Source organism: Falco peregrinus, chromosome 1 (assembly GCF_023634155.1).
Source record: "Falco peregrinus isolate bFalPer1 chromosome 1, bFalPer1.pri, whole genome shotgun sequence".
In the NCBI taxonomy this organism is placed as follows: domain Eukaryota; kingdom Metazoa; phylum Chordata; class Aves; order Falconiformes; family Falconidae; genus Falco; species Falco peregrinus.
The window spans coordinates 111,336,507-111,357,140 of NC_073721.1; the positions used below are offsets into that span (position 1 = coordinate 111,336,507).

At 45.2% G+C, this 20,634-nt stretch overlaps 1 protein-coding gene across 2 annotated transcripts in view; it reads right to left on the reverse strand.

Annotated features, from left to right (window-relative positions):
- Window positions 1–19,104, reverse strand: part of LOC101911506 (neuronal acetylcholine receptor subunit alpha-7) — a 45,518-nt gene extending 26,414 nt beyond the window's left edge. For both annotated transcript variants that reach the window (XR_008745407.1, XM_055793595.1), the window contains exons 1-2: window positions 18,878–19,104; window positions 17,705–17,844 (exon numbers count right to left, since the gene is read on the reverse strand). Coding sequence is in view for 1 of the 2 variants with exons in the window: in XM_055793595.1 (XP_055649570.1) it covers window positions 17,705–17,844; window positions 18,878–18,932 (195 nt within the window). In the remaining variant the exon portion in view is untranslated. The remainder of the gene's footprint in view (window positions 1–17,704; window positions 17,845–18,877) is intronic.
- Between the last annotated feature and the right edge of the window lie 1,530 nt (window positions 19,105–20,634).

Sequence of the window (20,634 nt, forward strand, 5' to 3'; positions counted from 1 at the left end):
TTTTCCCGAGATAACTTCAAACTTAGACATGTGATGTTCTGACTTCTGCCATATCAGTGAGATTTTTACACAAAACCAGAGCTCTGACATCTATGACGATGTGGTAGTGGTACAGCCTACTGCTGGGAAGCAACACTCCTTCAGAATTCCAGCAACTGTTGCAACCTTCGAACAGGGTTGCGGATGACGTGTCCTACAAGGCAGCCCAGTCAGCACGTGTGCCACTTCTGCATGACTTGGCCCTGGCCTCAGGCTTGCCTTAGGCCAGCTCTTCCTATGACAGCTCCAAATTTGCCCTGATTCTCTTGCTGCTAAAAACCTCCTGAATGTTGGTCTTCATTCTTTTATACTCAGCCACTCCAGGCTGCTAGTGACCTTAGTGACTAAGTTGAAGGCATTTAGGATATCACCCTTCTCTTCCACATTCCACTTCAAAGCCAAACTCAGTCCTGAGGCACCTTCACTGCCGATGATATCAGCACTGCTGTCTGTGACTTCCTCACCTTCCAACTCAGACTCTGGCTCTTTCAGACCTTCAGGGATAAGGTCTTGCAGCTGTGCTTGGATTTAGCTAAATATCTTCTGTAGCACTGAGATGCAGTCAAATCTCTGAAATCTAGCCTGGAAACGTCTGCCTTACTTTCTGTGCTTCTTGATCTCTGATTTAATTTCTTCTAGCTTTTTTTTTTCTTTTTTAATCAAAGAATTAAAATCTTAAGGCAAACCAAAATGTGAGTAGTTAACTGAAGTGAAAATTGTGAAGAAAACTTCTTTTCTGTTGAGCTCTTAGGTTTATTAGATTTGTGATGGGTGGCATATGAATTGGTCTTCATACTCTCTATGTGCTAAAGGTCTTTGAAATCAGAGAACTGCTCTGGAGAACTGCTCCTCACGGGGGAGAGTGGAGTGTGTTGCTGGAGATGACAGACTGGCACAGATTGCTGCCACTGCCTGTTTTTGTTTTTTAAGAAGGCCGACTTTGGGCTGTAAATGCAATGTAGAGCAAGGCAATAAATGGCTATTCTGGGGCTAACTGGAATACTGAAGAGTTATGTGGGAAACAGACAGAGTTTCCCTGCAGGGAGGCTGCCCCTCACTCTCTCCCCAGCCCATGCTTTCATTTGTGATACAGTGAAAAGTTCATGGAAGTCCCCTAAATCTCTAGCCAGGAACAAAGCAGGGCAAATCTTTGGCATATTCCCAACACAACCTGCTTTCCTGAGCACTTCTATAATCTTGAAGGAGTGGCAGTACCAATCCCAGATGCAGTGACAGTTCCTCTATTTCCTATTTGAATTAAAAAATCATCCTCTTCGCATCGTGTGAACAGTACAATAGAGCTGAGCAAGAACCTACACTAAAATGTGCAGCTGAAAACGAGAATGCAGCTGAAGAGTCTTTCTGAAAGGGTGTATCATTCAGGCAGTGTTCAGGCTAGTGACTGTTGTATATAGCGGCTCAATGGTATAAACAAATTTAGAAATATTTGTAGGAGAGGGTCACTGTTAATCCAGTGAAGCTTCCTGCATGAGACAGGTGGGATTAAGGTCTGACAGCACTGTAATTCTATTTATTTATTTATTATTCTCATTTTCTTTTAGAACCATGACCTACATTCAGTGACTCCTCTGTCTGGCCATATTTACTAGAACCATTTCTTGTACAAATTAAGGAGTGGGCCACATTTACTAGAAATAATGCTGAACAAACCAAACATTGCAGCTCAAGCTACCTCTCTTTAGCCGGTAGCTCTGTGACAGCCAAGACCTCATCTTGCTATTCAGTTCTGTGCAGCTTCTCACCTTCAAAATACGACCTAGCTTCATAAATGTCTGCTTAATCAGAGTGTAATGCTTAAAGTTCAAGATATGGGAGATTTAGTTCAAAGCAGTATCTACCTATGTCATCTTCCTTTGAAATGCACACATCTAGGTAGGTATAGATGTGTAATGCCATTTCCTTTGGTACCTGGGAGTGAAACAGTGCCCGCAGTCCTTAAAGCCAGCCGTCTATGCCGTACTGGGTCTTAGCTTTTGGGTACTACTCTTAGGGCATGTGATACTTCGTATTTGTAGGGCATTTTCCTGTCTTGACAGTCTGTAAGCGTGTCCCATCCATCAGGAACGCATGAAATTGTTCAGACTACTTACTGTCTTTTTGGGGTTGTTTTGTTTTGGGTTTTTTTTAGGGGGGAGTGTTTGTTGGGGTTTTTTTAATTATTATAAGCGTGATTAAATCAGTAGAAAATCAACAAATGTGTTTTAAAAAATTACTTTGTAAACCTTCCTTCTAACCTACAAGCACATTATTTCCAGCCAGTTAAACACAAGGGAAATGGTGCCCAGCTACAAATAGCAATGCAACAGCGCCAAATGAATACTTCACAGTACTGTGACAAAACTTCTATAGCGTTACCGATTTCAGCACTGCTATAAATATCCTCACCAGTGCAGTCTTTGCACGCACTTGTAACCTCAATGTACAGCAGCTTGGACTGCCACATGTGCTGACATTAGTCCCAGATGTTTGCACGCAGTAGCAAGGACAAGCAGAAAAGACAGGCTGAGGAACGGAGCAGAAATAACATGGAGTGTTACCCCAAAAGGAAACAAGCATTGGTTGTTGGGTGCAGAGGGGTCCTGGGATAGGGGAGGTACAAGCTTTAGCCATGGTGAAGCTCATTATGGTGAGTTTCTGGTTTCACGTAGTGGAAACCGCAACAGGATGGTCTGCAAGTCACTGGGCAACACTGGTGAGAGACGGCATGTAGCAGCTGGGAAGAAGGGAATAGGAGAGGACGAAAGGAAATCTCCTGGTGTGAGTGCTGGAAAGATACCCTGAGCACTAGACTAGCTACAGTTCTGGTCTGTGTTTAACACTTGAGCCAGCACATATTTAACACAAGGTTTGCTATGAGCTTACCCACATTTACAGTTCAGACTTGGTGACTGTCGAGTTTGACCTATGTGTAAGAATGAAAAAAACGGGGATTTTCAGGTATGTGTTCTGCATGGGTATTGAAGCCTGGAGTTCACCTGTCCCATGCACTGTTCAGGTGCACAAGGATTAAAACAAGAGTGAGGAAGTAAATCTGAATCCAACAGCCAAGTATCCTCCTGCTCATAGCTAAAGTTCTGTGGAAGTTTTAAAGGTTTCTAGAGTTAAAATGCTAAAATGTTACTAAAGCATTCTGTGCTGCTAGAATAGGACTAGATGCTCAATTTTGGCCTTTTGGCTATCTTAATTTTTTCTTTAAAATTAGAAAAATGTCATTTGATTTTTACCTGGCTTAAGGCTGCATTTGGGGTGTGAAATGAGGAGTCTGATTGCTTTGCTTAATTCAGGTGAAATTCTGAGGGGGGATGGTTTGGTTTGGTTTGGTTTTTATACTGTGCCATGTGTGCTCTATTTTACAAGTCTGAAAAACTCCATTGGTATCTCCACACCAAGTAATCTTTTTGCAAGAAGCATTTGCCCTCTCCCCAACTACTTTGTCTGACTTTAAAGGAAAGGAGGAGTTTGCTCAAAACATACACAGGTCTTCCCAGATGGATGCAAACCTTACACAGCAGAACTGCTGCTGGAGAAAGAGCATAGAAGAGTCATCTTAACTCTGGGCAGAGCATGTGCACAAGAAATACAATGGATTTCTGTTCCATAGGTACTCTTGAGAAGGTCTGACAGTCGTGCTTGCTATCGACTGTAACAGGGCTTTGTCCTGGCAATGGGCTTCAGATGTATTTTCACTGAGTTTCACAGAAAAGAAGTGGAGATTATAAATATGTGTAAGAGCTTCATGATGTACCATTTCTGTTACCATGGGGACATAATTGTAATAGCAGTCATTTTTCCTTTTATTTTCTTTTTTTTTTCAGTACATCATTGTTAACAAGAGATTGTATTTAGATTTGAACACATTCATCTTGGCAAAGACAAGCAGGGATCAGGCGTGTGAAATGAGTAAAGCACAGGATAGCAGCACATTTTGTGCGAAAAAAAATATTCTTTTGAAGAGTAAGAGGAGGAGGTTTCTTAGGAATTCCCATGATTCACTATAGGTTTCACTCAGTTCAATTATTAAATACAGCACAGAGCTTAAAGTGCAGTTACATTTATTGCAAGCGTGCAAAGTAATAACCGTGTTCTGCTGCCTTATTTATACTCCTTGACTCCGTTGTACTCCACGGCAGACTCCCATGGAGAGGACTGAACCCTGAATCAGTGTTAAATACTGACTCCAGGTCCTGATTATCATTGCCGGCCTGACACAGGCAGGCATCCCAGCTCGGAATGTATACTGGGACCTGTGAGCTACCAACCGCTCCACAGGCTGAGAGGGAGCAACAGAGGCCTGTAGCCCCACTCCTTGGACAGCATCGAGACAAGAGGGAGTCAAATCCTTGCGGCCTTATTTATTTGCCTAGAGGCTAGCTGCAAAACACAGCTGATGGTGCCAAACGGGGAGGAGCGGCTGCCCCCCCAGAGGCCGCGCTGCCCTTCAGCGAGACCTGGGCAGGCTGGAGAGCTGGCGGAGAGGGACACGGGGAAGTGCCACCAAGGCCAGCGTAGGGTCCTGCCCAGGGAGGGACAGCCCCACGCAGCAGCACAGGCTGGGGCTGCCCTGCTGGGGGGCAGCTCTGCAGGGAAGGGACTGGGCTGCTGGGGGACAGCAGGGTGCCCACGAGCCAGCAGTGTGCCCCGGTGGCCAAGGGGCCAGCGGTGCCCTGGGGTGTACGAGGAGGAGCGTGGCCGGCAGGTGGGGGGAGGTGACCCTCCCCTCTGCTCTGCCCTGGTGAGGCCCCAGCTGGAGCCGTGCCCAGTGCTGGGCTCCCCGGTTCCAGACAAGGAACTATGGGAGAGGGTCCAGTGAGGGGCTACAGACATGATGAGGGGACTGAAGCGTCTCCCTGATGACAAAAGGCTGGGAGAGCCGGGGCTGCCCGGCCTGGCGAGGAGAAGGCTGAGAGGGATCTTCTCCACGCACACAAACACCTGACTGGGGTGTCAGGGGGACGGGGCCAGGCTCTTGGCTGTGGTGCCCAGCGACAGGGCAGGGGGCAGCGGGCACAAACTGGGACACAGGCAGCTCCAGCTGGGTGTGAGGAAGAACTTCCTTCCCTGGAGGGTGGCAGAGCCCCGGCACAGGCTGCCAGAGGGGCTGTGGAGTCTCCTTCCCTGGAGACATCCCAAACCCACCCGGACGTGACTGTGCAGCCTGCTGGAGGGGACCCTGCTGTGGCAGGGGTTGGGCTGGGTGGTCTCTGAGGTCCCTTCCAGCCCTGATCGACCTGTGCTTCTGTGATAGGTCTGGCTGTACCTGTTCTGGTAATGCCAGGACAGCATTATATCAAAAGATTTGACTCTTTATTCTTGCTAATCAACTTTAAGTCATACTTGATGTTTAGTAAGTCCTTCTCCTCAAAATATTCCTAAGTCATATGGAAATGCTGTTATAGCATGTATATTTAGCAAACAAAGGTGGAAGGAAAGCGGGTGGTTTCTCAAGGAGAGAAGAGAAAGGTATGGGGGGACAGGGGGCTGAACACAAAGCTGTCTCGTCCTCTCCCTTTGTGCGATCAGAGCACACAGCTCCAGCACAAGCCTGCTGCTGGCATTCTTCTATCCTATTTTTGTGAATAACGGCATCAGAAATTTCCACACCTGACCAGAGCATGTTGTCCACATTTTAGCATCAGTTCAGATGCTGAAACTGTAGAATCTTTGAGGACCACCAGAGTCACAGAGATAGAGGCATTTGACTAGGACAGAACCATGAGGAACAGCCCTGTCCACTACACATGGACATAGGTAAGGCTAGCTTCAGAGGACCAGTTAGCAAAGTGTTGTTACTCATCCCAGAGAGTCTCTCTAACTGTACTATCTTATCTCCATCTTTCCAAGTGTAGGCAAATTAAACAAGAAGGAGTAGCTCCAAAATTCCTGATGTTAATGTTACATGATCCATTATCCTTGATGTCTTGGGGTCTCTGTTCAATCTAGGATACAGCACAGCCATCACCATGGCAATTAAAAAGTTCCCTGGAGAAGGGTGTAGTACAAAATATATTGCTTATCCTGCTGAACATCTCTGCAGCTATTGACACAAGAAGTATTACAAAGACACCTTGATAACTCAGGAAGAGAGGATAAATCAGCATCACAGAAAATCAAGTTATTCCTTACCCTACATCCTCTAAGGGACAGGTTTGAGAGTTGTCTTTTACAGGGTCTTAATTTTCAACTTTCCCTAAAAATCCATATGGTCCCTACTTCTCTTCAGTGCCTGTAAAGAGTCACTGACAAAAGTACTGAGAAACCGTGAGCTTGGCTGAGAGGAACATATTGATGAAAATCAACTGTGTGTCTGTCTCTTCACAAATGCAACAAGCGTCATGACTGAAATGTCAGAACACCTACACAGTCCTTCAGGCTGCTGTTTTCTGCAACACAAAAGAGCAAACTCTCTCCTATGAAAAGAACATTTCTGTCTGGTGGGGTCAGAGATGGAGCGAGCGCGCCAAAAGCCATAAAAAATGCTTAGTTGAGCTCAGTGCGTGGTTCAGTCAGACTTGCCAGTGCTCGTTATTTTTTCTGTCTTTGTTCTTGCATTTAGCAGCAGTGGGTGAGAGGCCTGTTTCTTTCCTCTCAAATATCTAAGCGACATAACTGTGCAGTTATTGAGAGTAATTACGGGGATGCCAACTACAGAAATACATTAATACTCATGGCTGAACAGAGAAAAACAAGCCAACAGAAGTCCAAAGCAGTAGTGCTGTGCAGTTAAACATGTGTGGGGTCCAACTCTGCATACAGTTATCCATCATCTTCCCTTCAGGCTACTCCATTATAAGGATCATATAAGCAATACGGAGACACGATGATCAGCTATGCAAATATGGCTCCACATCACTACTAGAGCATTTTGGAGAGAGGAACTCGATAAATATCATATTCTCACGTTGCTTCCTGCCATGCTCTTTGCACTTCCCAGTTAGCTGTTGTCGAAGCCAGTGTTAGCAGCCTTTCCTTTTTACAAACCAAATTCTAGTTTCAGACAACACGTATGAAAATGCAAGCATAATTCAAGGTTAAACCCAAATATACATTTTACTTCAGGTTTCTTCTGGTTATTCTTGGAAAATAATTATTTCAATTTTGAATAAATTAAAAAGTCAAAATAAATTAGCTAACATTAAAAATATTTAAGTAATCAAAATTCTAAGTGAATTTTAAAAGATTTCTTCTTCTATATAAGCACATGTACGTATATGCTCTCTGCTGCCAACCCATTGTGAAATCTTTTTTTTTCTTTGCCTTTTTTGTAACTCTGAGATATATTTAGATTGGAAGCAGTTGGATTGTTTAGTAGTCTATTCAGGCAAACATGGTGAGGAGTTCAGGAGAAACTGAAGAATTCACATCTGTATCATCTAAATTTGAAGTAATTAACATTTGAATGTTTCTATGTTAATACTCTGTTCATAGATAGGAAAGTGTTTGCTTGCAATCCATCGACAATACTTCGTTCAACCACTGTCAGCACAATTAGATTTGTAAATTACTGAAAATTTTTTATACTGTGTGCTTTTCCGAGAGAAAAGTAGGCACTGTACCCACACAAGCCTGAGAACAGAACCCTAAAACGAAAGAGGGAAGAGACACAGAATGCCACCTACTTGATTGCCCAGGAGCCACAGCCCATGAGGACTACCATTTAAAAACGTTAAACCACAACTGGCAATCTAAGCCAGTCCCCAGGCTCCTCTGGTAACACAGGTGCTCCCGAGAATGGTGTCTGAGGGTAGGTGCGCTGCTTTGGCTGCACCTCCTGCCTCCCTTGCCACCGTCCCCGAGACTGCTGCGGCACCCTTCCTGCCAGCCTGTGGACCCACACACACCAGGTTAGAGGAGCGGGACAGGAGTGGTGCTGCTTAGGTGTGGGTTGCTTTTCCCCAGATAATTCATCCAGCCCACAGCATCTGCCCACAGCCCTTCCAGAAGACTTCCCAGAGAAGAAATGGGTCCAGCAGGGGCAACCACCTGCATCTGAAGTCCTTCCTCAGTGCACACTGACACTGCAGTCAGAGGCAAATCAAACCCAGAAGAGCCAAGTCAACTCCCTTCTTTATGTGTACAGTAAACCAGGCTTTCCCAAGAAACGCCAGATTTATAGAGCATGTAATCTGTGTGTGCACAGAAATGACAGCAGACGAGTAGAGAGACTAGACGGCACGCACCGAGCGCATCGCTCCCGCCGCAGCTGTACGTTTTGTGCTGCACCCTATGGAGCCAGATGCTCAGCTGCCGGAGAGCAGTGCAGCCCCGCGGTCCTCTCAAACATTTCATACAAACTTCCACAGGCTGTAACAAGCTGATCCACACGGTCAAAACAAAGGACACAAACTCATGTATTAAGCAGTGACATGATGTATTGTCTAGTACTTGAACGTGACAGAAATACTGTCATTTTAATTTTATATAGCCTTAAAAAAAAAAAAAAAAGGAACTATTCTGAGTATTACAGGGAGTATACTTGTTTCAGTCTCCAAACTTCTGTGAATTACAAGCTTTTTATAAGAACAAGTACTAGCTAGCCAGACCTGACTCCCAAAACGTATGTCTTGTGCTGTAGTTTTGCTTTATTAGTTGATCAGTGAGGACTAGTAATAATTACTAAATTATGTGGCTTTGCAAATTCTGTTGCTTTAATAAGAGGTCCTGTGTAAAACGTAAAAGCTTTATGTTGTGGTCCCTGTGCTCTACAGCAGTCCCTCACACCAGAATCTGTTTTCTAGGAGCTTAATCATACTTTTCACAGTGAGGATGCAAACCTTCTCACCACAAGTGGCATACCAGCAGAGGTCTACTCGCTATTTCCGTTAATGGGGCATCCATACCAATGTAGTTAGAAAACAAAGAAATGAAGTACTGAGCTTTTTTGATTCATTCTGATTATTTATATATACAAAGGGTGAGAAAAATGTTAAGAGAAACTGCTTTACTTTACTCATATTTAAAAAACCCAACAAACAAAACCAGAAAAACCCCAACTGTGTTTTGTACTATAATTCCAAAGTCCTCTCCTGTGGAAGTAAAAGCAGAACAGAAGTTCTGACTTCCACATACGATGAACATCTCTAATGTCGTCTAGTTAACCATTACCAGAAGTCTTTTATTTTTCCTTCCTGCAAACTGCCTTCAGTTCATGGAAAATCAGTGCTTCTCATTCCATCTTACAGAATAGAGCCTGTTTGAAATACCTTTCCAGATCTAACACTGAGAAGTCTAGGTAAAAGAAAGATGCTAGGTAAAAGGAGAAAAGAGTCAAAAAAGCCAGAAGATACTTAGAAGCACAGGAAAAAAAGGACAAATGCCACTGAAGGAAGGTTGCGGTTTGTCTTAGTTACCAGATTCTCGCCACCACAGGGCACGGAGAGGAGCTGTCTGCTAGTTTAAGTGGATCGATTATCAGAGTATTTTACACCGTTACTTGAAAAGGTCTGTTCCTCTTATTTCTTGGAGAAGCAGAATACTTTTTTTTCTGTTATAATCCAGTAACTTTCATAGGTATTAAACTCACTAAAAATATCGGAAAGCATATCCCAGCACAGTTCCAGTCTTCTAAACTCTCAGGAATAAATGATGGTAGAATGGAAATGGCTGCAAGATGAAAGTGCGCATAGTTTCTCCCTTTAGCATGGAGGGAATGAAGATCAAGCAGCAAAGTGAGAGGAAAATAAAGCTTGGAGAGACTTTTTCTAATGTACACAAATGAATGCTAAAAATTAAAAGAATAATGCAAATTTGATGAGCTTCTGCCACAACCATTGTTTGCAAAGAGGCTGCTGAGGTTTGATAAACAGCTTAGGAACTTCTTCAGCACCATTTCTCAACAAGCCTCTTGATTTGGTTGTTTTATTCGTCTTTCCCGATTTAAATTTCTTTTTTCTTTTTTCATTTTTGCGGGGGAGATGTTTGTTTTATAGTCTGTTTCTTTACAGAGGCTGTTCTGCTTCTGTGAATGACAGCATAATTTTCTTTTTCAAATTTCAAGATATTTTACATTACTATCCTGCCCGGTGGGTCCGGGGTATTTGATTGCAAATACTGAGTTGCAGATTCTTATGCAGAGGCTTTGCTAAGCACTGTATGTAAGTCATTGAAGTCAACTGTATCACTTACACTGTGTAAAATGAAACAAGGACGAAAGCCCTTGAATATATAAATCTAAGTCATACAAGTAACCAAGGGCAATGTAGGATGAGCAAACTTTGACTGCCTTCAGATAAAGGTAAAAAAGTTTCCATGCTTTCATTTTTCCTTTGGTCTGCACAAGTGAGTTGAACAGCCTAAAGGAACAAGATTTCTCTGGAGATTCTGCTGCTGCTCACTACATACAAACAACTATTCAGCACTTTTCTTTCCCCTAACTAGAAATTAAAAAAAGAAACATAAGAAACTGGAAAATAAGTGAAAAATGTTGCTTAGTAAATTATTTAATTAGCTAGTAAACGTCTGGTGGAAACATGAAAGATTCCTGACTAAATGGTGTTATGCAACGTAAGTAAGAACTTGACTATTTACGTAGATAAATCACTAAATTCAATGTACTTGAATAAATTATTAAATGTTGATTCTTCAGCCAGTAAAAAAAAAAAAATACTAATTTATGATCAGAGCTGACCAAAATTGACATGTTCATACCGTCCAAAATGTTTCCCGCTGCCAGCCTTGCTGCAGAAGTCGCAGGCGAAGGCAGCATCGATCCAGCATTCCCACAAGTTTAGCAGCTTGGCTCAGACAGAGTTGGAACTAGCTTGGGGGTTTGCTAAATATATGACAGATTTTAAGTGCCGTATCTTAATGAAGCGGAACCACAGGTAAGAGGTTTGTGAGCAGTTCAAGCTGATCTACATTTGAAGTCAGTCACCTAGAAAAATAACTACCCAAAAAATGGGTACAGCTAACTGCCCAGTCCCAGAGGATGGGCACAAAGCCCAAGGGGCAGGAATGTGAAGCCAGAAGTAGGTGAGATCGTCGCTTTCACCAGCAGAGTACTGAGATCAGCTTAGGACACTCACAAAATGGTGTCGCAAGTTCCACATAGAAAGACGTATTACTGAAAATTAATACGAGAAAGCCATTCACCGATCCTAATGCATTAATTCTTCTGCTCTTAACTTCAGCATTTTTATGCTAGTTTTATTTAACACAGTCTTGTATGCTCCAACAGTTACTATCTGAACAATTCTGATGTTAAAAGAATCCAGTCTATCAAAATATAATTAGCTTGTAAATGTTTTGGAACAATGATGATCTTTTCAGCTGTGTTTACATACCATGTAGTACAGGGAGAGTCTGGACCATGCCTACAAGTATAGTTGATGGAATGATAAAAATCATACAAATACCTTCCCTCATACAGAGGCAGTATTGACCTGCCTTCGGTTCCAGTCACTTAGGCTCAAATTAAATGCAATACAACCCAAGCCTCCAGCAGACGGATGACTTCCAGTGCATCCAAATACTTTTTAGAATACAGTACTCAAAATTTCACATAATTTAGGCTTTGAAAAAAAGGTGCATCAAATTGGGTCAAACCAGTCCTTTCACTCAACTTTTACAACAAGACAATGTTAAATCCTAGTTTTGCCCTCAGTATTCTCTAAACCCCTCCCAAACTTGTCATCTGCAAATTTAATTAAAATATTACTTATTCTATTTCCAGATGAATGAAAAGCCTGACCTGTTCCTGGGGAATCTCACCACGTAACTAAAATCTCACCACTTTGACAGCAAACTACTGACAACTACTCTTAAGATTTTCTAACCAGTTCTGCTATGTGGGATTGCCAAGGCCTTATTCTCCAGTTTTCGGCTAAGAATGTTATTCAGAAAGGCTTTATTAAAGTCAAAATACATACCTTGCTGCAAATAGTCAAGGAACCTGATATGCTTCACTAAAAGTACCTTTATGGGGTGTACCCATTTCTGTTGAAGAAGATGCCTCATCTTTCTAGAAGTGTTTCTTAGTGTTGTTCCCAAGTTGGAACAAGGGAAGTTCTGCTTAGATGTTAGGAAAATTAATCGACCATGATGATAGTTTTAATATTGGACAGGTTGCCCAAGGAGGTTGTGGAATCTCTCTCTGCAGAAGTGTTCAGTACCTGACTGGACACAGTCCTGAGTAACATGCTCTGTTTAGACATGTTTGGAGCAGGGTGGTGGACTAGATGACCTCTGGAAGCCCCTTCCAAACTCAAGTAAGACCACAGGATTCTTCAGCTCGTTTAGATAGCAGTAAAAATTGAGTTTAAACTATCACTGTATATCTCAACGTGTTCCAGTTCTTCATGTCTGTGTCTCTAAGCAGTAATTTGCAGTGTAAATGTATGATCATTTTGTGTTAATTTCTAAGGTTTCATCTCCTGACCTTTGGGGATGGAATTCCCTCAGATACGATTCTCTTAATTGTGTTAATTTACAGTAGATACAAATATGGCTATTGTAAAAATGTCAGGCTAGGCACAAAATTCATACCTTTGTGATCACTGTGTTTGGTTTTCTATGCCATTTGCTATTCTGCATGAGATGCAGCAGAGCAGGAACAGCACTGCTGCTACATCTATTCCTAGTGTGCGCTCCAAACCAATAGGTAGCGGCTGAATATTCTCCTCTGATGGTACTACTGGGATAGATGTTAAAAGAGGAAATGTTAGAAGGTGTTTGCTTCCACATAGCATTTAAAAAAGTGGTGGCTTTATTTTTATCCAGTATGGAAATTGTATCAGCGTATTTCAGGAATCTGTTTCTCTAAAATGCATATGCTGGAAGTTTTTTCCTAAATGTAAGTCAGGTTCATACTCCACATCAACGCTGAAATACTAGATGGGCACAGGCCAAAGACTAGCTTCTGGTGCAAGTAGTGGGGTTTCCATGAGGTGAGATGTAAATAAAAATAAGTAGCGTCTCTACATCATGTTCTTTATTTTCTTGACATTGTATTGAAGCTATGACCTTGACCAACTATGAACACCCATTAACCCCTCTTCCCCTCCTGCCACTCAGGTAGGCAGATACCCTTAGAATCTGTTCGTTAAGATTTTCCCTCTGTGTTTATTCTTAAACTTTTTTTGTTTTCTTAAGTCAGAAATTTCCAAACATTTTCTCATTCAGATTCAAAGAGATGCTTATTATCAGGCTATTCATCCAATATACATTGCTTTCCAGCAAGGAGTTTTGAAACAAGATTTCAGCAAATTCAAGAAGGAAGTACGTTATTCTTTATTTCTTTCATCAAAATGCTTAGCATTTCTCATTTTAAGATATTTGAAAAAAAATTATAAAAAGCAAAAGAAACCTCTTATTCAGTCTTCTGATATTATAACAACTGAAATGCCCTTGAATAACACTTCTGGCCAGCTGGCTGTCTCCGCTTTATTTTCACTTCAGGATGATTTAATTGCAAGATTGTTTGCAAAGGTTTAAGAGCACTGATTTTTCTATTAAGGAGTGCAGGAATAAAGCAAACTGAAGGAACTTAAAAGCTCTCTCTTGAAAGCTCTTATTAACCTGACACAGAAGCTTTTTTTAAGCCCACTCCTTTCAAACCTCTTTCTTTTCAGTTCGCCCTCCATCCTCTTCTACCCAAATTCCACCTTTCTTCCAAACTCCTTGGCTGTCTCTCAGGTCCACCACACATTCCCACTTCTCCTCTAAGCACTCCCCCAGCCTCCTAGCTCTCCTGTGTCCCCAAACTGCATTCTTCTCACACTGCCAGCCTTCCCTCCCCATTCCCTCCCAAAAGCAACACTTCCTATGATTTACTGGGTCAGCTTGCATTCTCATTAGGCAGTTCATCAACTCTATTTTCTAATGAACTAAACAAAATTGAGGCAATCGGCACTTACTAGTAGTCCTGATACTAGCATGCATATTAATATGCGATACCAACAGAAAGAAAAGCGTATCTGCAAGCATAGAGTAGAAATAATTGCTAGTTTTAGAAGGAAAGGGTTAAACTAAAAATGTGAGGTAGGAAACACCCTCTGTATTTGACAAGGGCTTCATATAAAGTCTCTCTTTCCTGTCAGTAAAGTCAGAGTGGAATGGAAGAGGCTTCAAGTAAGGGATGGCAGCAGCCAGGATCCAGCCTGGCAGAGTCTGTCCTGGCAGGGATTTGATGGATCCGCTCTGGATCGGTGTGACTCCCAGTACAGCTGCCATCAGATAGGAAGCCAGTAAAGTGAATATACAAACCACAGGGAAGTATGATGGTGCTATGTTTTGCTTCTAGCTTGTTAAACCAGTAATTGTTATTGTGAATAGCTGTCATCCCCACCAGCATTTGCTTCTCGTTGACAATGAAGAAAACTCATTTGTTTTATATTGTGAAGCTTAATTTACTTCATGGCTGGTTTTTCTTTGCCTGTCAATCCCAGACCTCAGAGAAAGAAATGCAGTCAGTTTCATAGCAAGCACAATGAGCTGTAACTAAACTGCCAGTACAAAACCTACGGCTTCTTACTGATTATGAAGGTTTTGGGGGTTTTTTTGTTGGCTTTTTTTTTTTTTGAAAGGCACATAGGATCAAAAACTCCCTTCAAATCATATTCGCCGAGACTGCCAGTCATTGACTATACCCAGACTGGCTAATGATCTGTGGATATTTGCCCTTCAGTTTGTACAGTTTCTCATTTAACTTGACAACTCCAGAAGAAATTAACTCTGTGAAGTTGACTGCCTGCTGGCCTTGAGCCACTTGTGTCTCCAACAGCCAACTGTTCACACAGGAGGCAAGGGCATGGGTACAGCCACGCCAGGAGCACGAGGAGGAGAGCCCCCCACTATTAACTTACAGCAATGCAAAGGAAACCTCCAGAGTATAGACACAGTTTAAGCAGGAAAAGCGTCTCACGGGTATTGAGCTTATTCTATTCAGGGAACATTTTTGATGACACAAAGAAGGTTCCTGTAAGGTATGTCATCACTAGGAGGGTCTGGCCCCACAACAAACCTTTCCCAGGGTGGTTAATACTTAAAAACACGTTAGCTTAACATATTCGGCCCAAATGTGGCTATACAGAATGACACCAGAAGTGCAATTTCTGAAAGCCAGGGAAGAAATTGGTCTGTTCACAGCTCTCTTATTTTGGATCAAAGTGCTTTTTTGAGCTCTCCTGTTCTGAAATAGTACTACACTACATACAATTAATTTCAGAATTAACAGTAAAAAACCCACCAAACAACAGAAACCTCACAATATCAGGATTTATTTTGATAACGGGGATAAAAACCAAGCACTAGAAAATTTTTTCCGGAACAGACAGTTGTACAGACATCCTTTGAAGGGGACTGTACTGTTCTGTACCAAAGCCAAAGCTCCCCCAGAGCTGTGAGAAGGCACATGCTGCAGCAGGAGGTCATCTCCCAAAAAGGAGCTATGACAGACATTCTTGTAAACCAAGTCCATGGTTGGGAAGGGCTTTTATTGAAGCCTGGTTTAAGATTCAGTTGAAGCACCACGTACCGTACCAAGTTCTGCAGCGATACATTGAAGTGTGGGTTTTTTTTCAAGTGCTCAGTTTGAACAGACTGGACCAGGCTGGCTAAGCTTTCCTGAACATACTGGCCTACTGCTACCAGAGCCACAAGCCTAACCAGGGCTATGCAGAACGTATAGCTGCATCCAAGGGCTCCAGCCAGGAGGAGCTGCTGCAGAAGCCTGTTGCACTGGGAAGAGGAGCTAGACCAGAGCTCCGTGACACAGAGGACACGAGGTCCAGAGAACCCAGTGGTTATTACTGTTCTGTCCTTCGCTTTCCCTGCCATACGTGCCAAGAGACCCACGAGGGTTTGAGCCAGCAGGAATAGCTGCAGCAGTAACCCAGATGGGGACCTTCAGGCATTCAGACCTTTGAAGCACTGCCTGTCCCAAGCTACCCTTTGTTCTCTTCACTTGAGCTTCCACCTCTCAGTTTCCTCTGACCTGCCCTCCTGACTCCCACTGCCCTTCAGATGCCCCTTTGTGTTACCTTGACACATTCTAAGATAATTAGAAAATGAATCATTACTTTAATTTATCCCTTACTAACTCAGTATCATTTATTACTTCTGTGTTGTTCCTTGCTTTCATGCTTTTCCTGTTGTCTCCGATTGTCCAAAGGCATTCTTGCTTACTTATCTATTTGGACCAACTCTTTGTGCCTGAGGTCACATACTGCTTGTGTCTGCAGTGTTCAGCACGAGGAGATCTCCTTTATTGCAAAACCTCTAAACCCACCCACAATAAACATCATTAACAACAAAATCATGCCCACATACAGGTAATGTGAAGTTTGTGTCACCTGTTACCTCAACCCACTGGTACCAGCTTTTATCTCACATCAAAGTTTTGGTCTAACACCCGGCTGTCCTCTCCCAGTTCTCAGGTGCCCATGCAGTACAGCCACAGTCTCCACCGAGCGCAGTCTGCCAACACCTTTTGAAATTGTTGTACTCTGCATAAAACCACAATTCCTCCCTCCCCATCATTCAAAGATTACACGACTCCACACGGCTTCTGTTCAGCTCATTGGTGTCACATGTATTACAACTCAAGTGCCATAGGCAACGATACAACTGACATATTTTGCCTGTTGGCTTTAGTGACACTGACACTGAAACAGCTTGCTACAACCGCCTACTCTTACTTGAGCAAACAGTAAATACCACAGTGGAAATACACATCCCAGTATTCACCTCAGGGCTTATTAATCTAAAACTTGCAAAAATGTGCATAGGAACTATGAGTATTTAAACCTGCAGAGCTCTGTATCTGTGTGCTGACCTCCAGGTACTAAATGAACAGCATCTGGAGTTTGGCAATCGGCAGCTTGTAAGGGAACAGAAAACACGGCACTTGTCATGAATAATCACATCTTTCTCCTTTTAAATTTGGTTGTGCCTCAAACTTTAAGCATCTGGTTGAAAGATAACAGCATTTTGTGGTTAATACTTGTTTTAAGTAATTCACTTTATTAGTGGCCATAGCTGGCTGTATTCAGTAAAAATGAGTACTGTAAACCCACTTATATGTAGAGTTCCATCCCTGTGCTGCCGTAACAGAGTGAAGCTTGAGTTGCTCATACTTGAACCCAAAAGATCCTGCAGTGCATTTTACACACACATGCCAAATACTGCACAAGAACATCTACTCATACACCAAACAACTGGTAGTTGCAAATAGAGCAGCTAAAATTTAAGCCTAAGAAATAACATAATTATTTCTTACACATTATTTCAATAACAATTGAATTTTGGCCAGCACACCCCCTTCTTCCCCCACCTCCAAAAATAAGAAGCTCTTTAGTGACCACCAGAAATTAAGAACTTTTGTTTTCCATATCCCCCCAGCCTTAGACTACACTTCTTGTTTGTTCTAAGTACAGTTAAGGATTCAAAAGGCAAAGTATTAAGTTTGAGCTTCACCTCAAATATTTCATACTGCCAAGAGGGTAGGGAGATATTGACAAGAGACCTGGGAACAAGGCAAACTAAGTTTACTTCTTTAAAAAGGCAGTCAAAATTTGGTGTTGAGTCCTGAATCATTTGTGCTTTCCACTTGCCTTGCAGCCTTCCTTCACTATCACAGATCTCCACTCCAGGAAGGAATAATCCACCCTTTTTCTTAAAGAAAGAGTTTCCTAGGAGGTTACAGACTCACCACATCCATGATCTGCATGAGGCTGAGAGTGAAATAGACAGTGAGTGGCTGGGAATCATTTGCAACCGGTCGCTCCAGAGGGTTGTAATTTTTCAGCAGCTCCTTGTAAAGCTTCCTTTGGAACTCTCCTTGCAGGGACTCTTTGGGCACAGGAGTAAATAGATAAAAAATAAGGATTCTATATCAGAAAGTAAAGCTAGGACATATGCTCTTTTCCTGCTACCAGATGTTATCTATTATTTTACCTGCTGCATTCCCAGAACAATTCCGCTGTAATTCATACAGTTCATTAGCTACTACAACAAACTCTTATCACACATGTATTGCTCTCTTTCCATCCCAGCCTGTAAGGGGGATTTCCTCTTGGATCATTTCTTGGCTGGCCAGAAGTGATAAATTACAAATGCTAACGATGCTTTGTCAACACGTGCACCCTTTGGTCCAGCAGCAAGGAGTGGTGAAGAGGAAATACACTGCCTGTACTGACCCCTGCCCTGGCACAGCTGTAAGCAGAAAGGCAGAACAGGGATGCGGCAGAGGGCATCAGCAAGGCAGCGGGAGAAAAACGGCCACAGGTCACGCTGCCGCCTGCCCCCGGGCCGCTCCAGGTGGAGAACTCTTGGGGGCGAGTACTGTCCGCTTGGTTCGCGGTTCATGCGGCTATGGACGACGTGAGGGGAGAGGGGTCCTGGCAGAGACGACAGGCACGACATTAACATTCGCGATAATATTCAGGCATTTCTGTCCTTTTTATGCCTCGGATCCAGGCAGAGTCTTCATTCTGCCGTTCTGCTGTGGAGGGAGAGGGAGCCGCTCCGGACGGACGGCGCAGCGTGGACCGGGGGAGAGGCAGGTTCAGAGCGCAAGGGAAGCGGGGAGGGTGGAACCGGTCCCCGAACGCGAGCCCTGCCTGTCCCCGCTCCAGCCGGACTTTCCTCTTCCCGGTTTTCTCTCCCGGCCCCCCCAGCCGCAGCTCCGTCCCGCAGCCGCTGCCCCCGCCCGGACCCGCTGCCCCGGCCCCCCGCGCCGCCCCGGCAGCTCCCGGCGCTGCGCGGCCCCGGGGCGCGGCGGGCAGCCCCCGCCCGCAGGGCCAGACGCGGGGCAGGGCCCGAGGTCCCGCCGCGCCCCGGGGAGCCCCGGCAGCCGCCCCCGCCCTCCGCATCCCGCACTCACCGCGCACCAGCCCCGCCGCCGCCAGCAGCCACACCGCCAGCTCCGGGAGGCCCATGCCGCGACAGCCGGCGCGGCAGCGCCACCGCAGCAGCGGCTCCTCCCGCCGCCGAGCCCCGCCAGCGCGGGCAGCCCGGCACGGCAGCGGGTGCGGGCCCGCGGAGCTCCGGCGGCTCGGCCCCTGCCTGCGCCCGCCGCGGCGCTGCCCTACGGCGCTGCCCTACGGCGCTGCCGGCCCGCCCCCGCCGGGCTCCCGCCCCGCCCTGCCCCGCTCCCCGGCGCCCGGGCCGGGCACGGCGCAGCCGCTCGTAGGCGGCCGCCGGAGCGATGCGCAGCGCCGTGCCCGGCCGCCCCGGCGTTATTAAGGGCGGGAGCGGGGCAGCCCCCACCCGCCCCCGCCGGGCAGCCGCGGCCCGCCCCGAGCGCTGCCAGCCGGCGGCCGCCCGCAGCGCGAGGAGCCGCCCCCGGGGGGCTGCGGGCCTGGGGCAGCGCTCCCCCCGCAAGCGCTGGGCGCTCCCCGCGGCGGTGCGGGAGGCTGAGCTGGCCCGCGGCGGTGGGGTGCCCCGGCCGGACAGCCGGCCCGGGGGGCAGCGGGGGAGAGGGCATCCAGGGCAGGGCCAGTCCCTGCTGGCCTGAGCCAGAAATTGGGCTTCGGGCCCGTTTGGGGGGGGGGGGGGAGATGGGCACAGTGGCGTTGCACACATGGCTGTGCAATCCCCAGCAGGGACGCGGGGCGGGGGGCTCAGGTGCTGGATGCGCTGGCTAGATACCGACCTACAGCCCTGGCTGAGGGGCATTGTGCTAGTGCTGGAAAACCATGTGAGGGACTAAAATGATGCCCGAGCTCCTGCCTGGTGTAAGTATAATGCACCACAGCTGGAAGGCAGGCCTGGACACTTCAGCGCGTTTTGTTGATTGCCTGGCTCACATTTGCAACTTCAAGCACGTTTTTGAGACCATGCTGGGTTCTTTCAGCCCAAATCCCTGCCCTTCAAATCCAGTTGCTGCATTAAATGAATGTCCTAGGCAGCTGCATTTGAGGGAGAATGGTATTGAAGGGTGTCCTCATTTGCAAGGGGTAACCAAACACTTGTTTTTCAAATCACCCAGCAAACAGCAGTTTGTTAGTCCAAGTTCATTCTTGGCCTTAAAAATCCAGGTAATCTGTTGTGGCTGAAGCATTGACCTAATTTATGTAGTCACTGTTTAAATATTTTTAGATGTTGAACTCAGGACCAGATGAAACTGAGGGCAACCCGAGTAGCCCGGCACATTGGTGCATCATGTGTTCCAGCCATAAGGTACAGGAGCACCGAAACATTTCCCTTTTCAGAGGAGCCAACATGCCAAGTGGCTTTACCAAGGGGTGGTGGAAACCAGCAAGTGGCAATGGTGACTCTCCAAAAGCCCAGCCATAGCTAACGTAGGGGCATGCACCGTCAAAGTTCTCACATGTTTAGTTTTTTTTAACAGACCATCTAGGTTGAGTTTGTTAATTCTGTTTTTCATTTTGTGGTGGGTTTTTCTTCCATGAGATCTTGACCTTTCTGGACCAGCTAGCAGACAGGAACAGGTTACTGAGGGAGTTTTGTGTTACTCACAGAGAAACCAAGTGTTACTACCCATTTGCACGTCAGCCCTCCCATGGCAGTGCTCTTAGTACCTGGATTTTTGCCTTATTTTGGGAAGGAAACTCATTTTCTCGCCTCCTGCTCCTGTTACTCACTGCTGTTTTGGCACAGGTGCCCCAGATCTTTCTG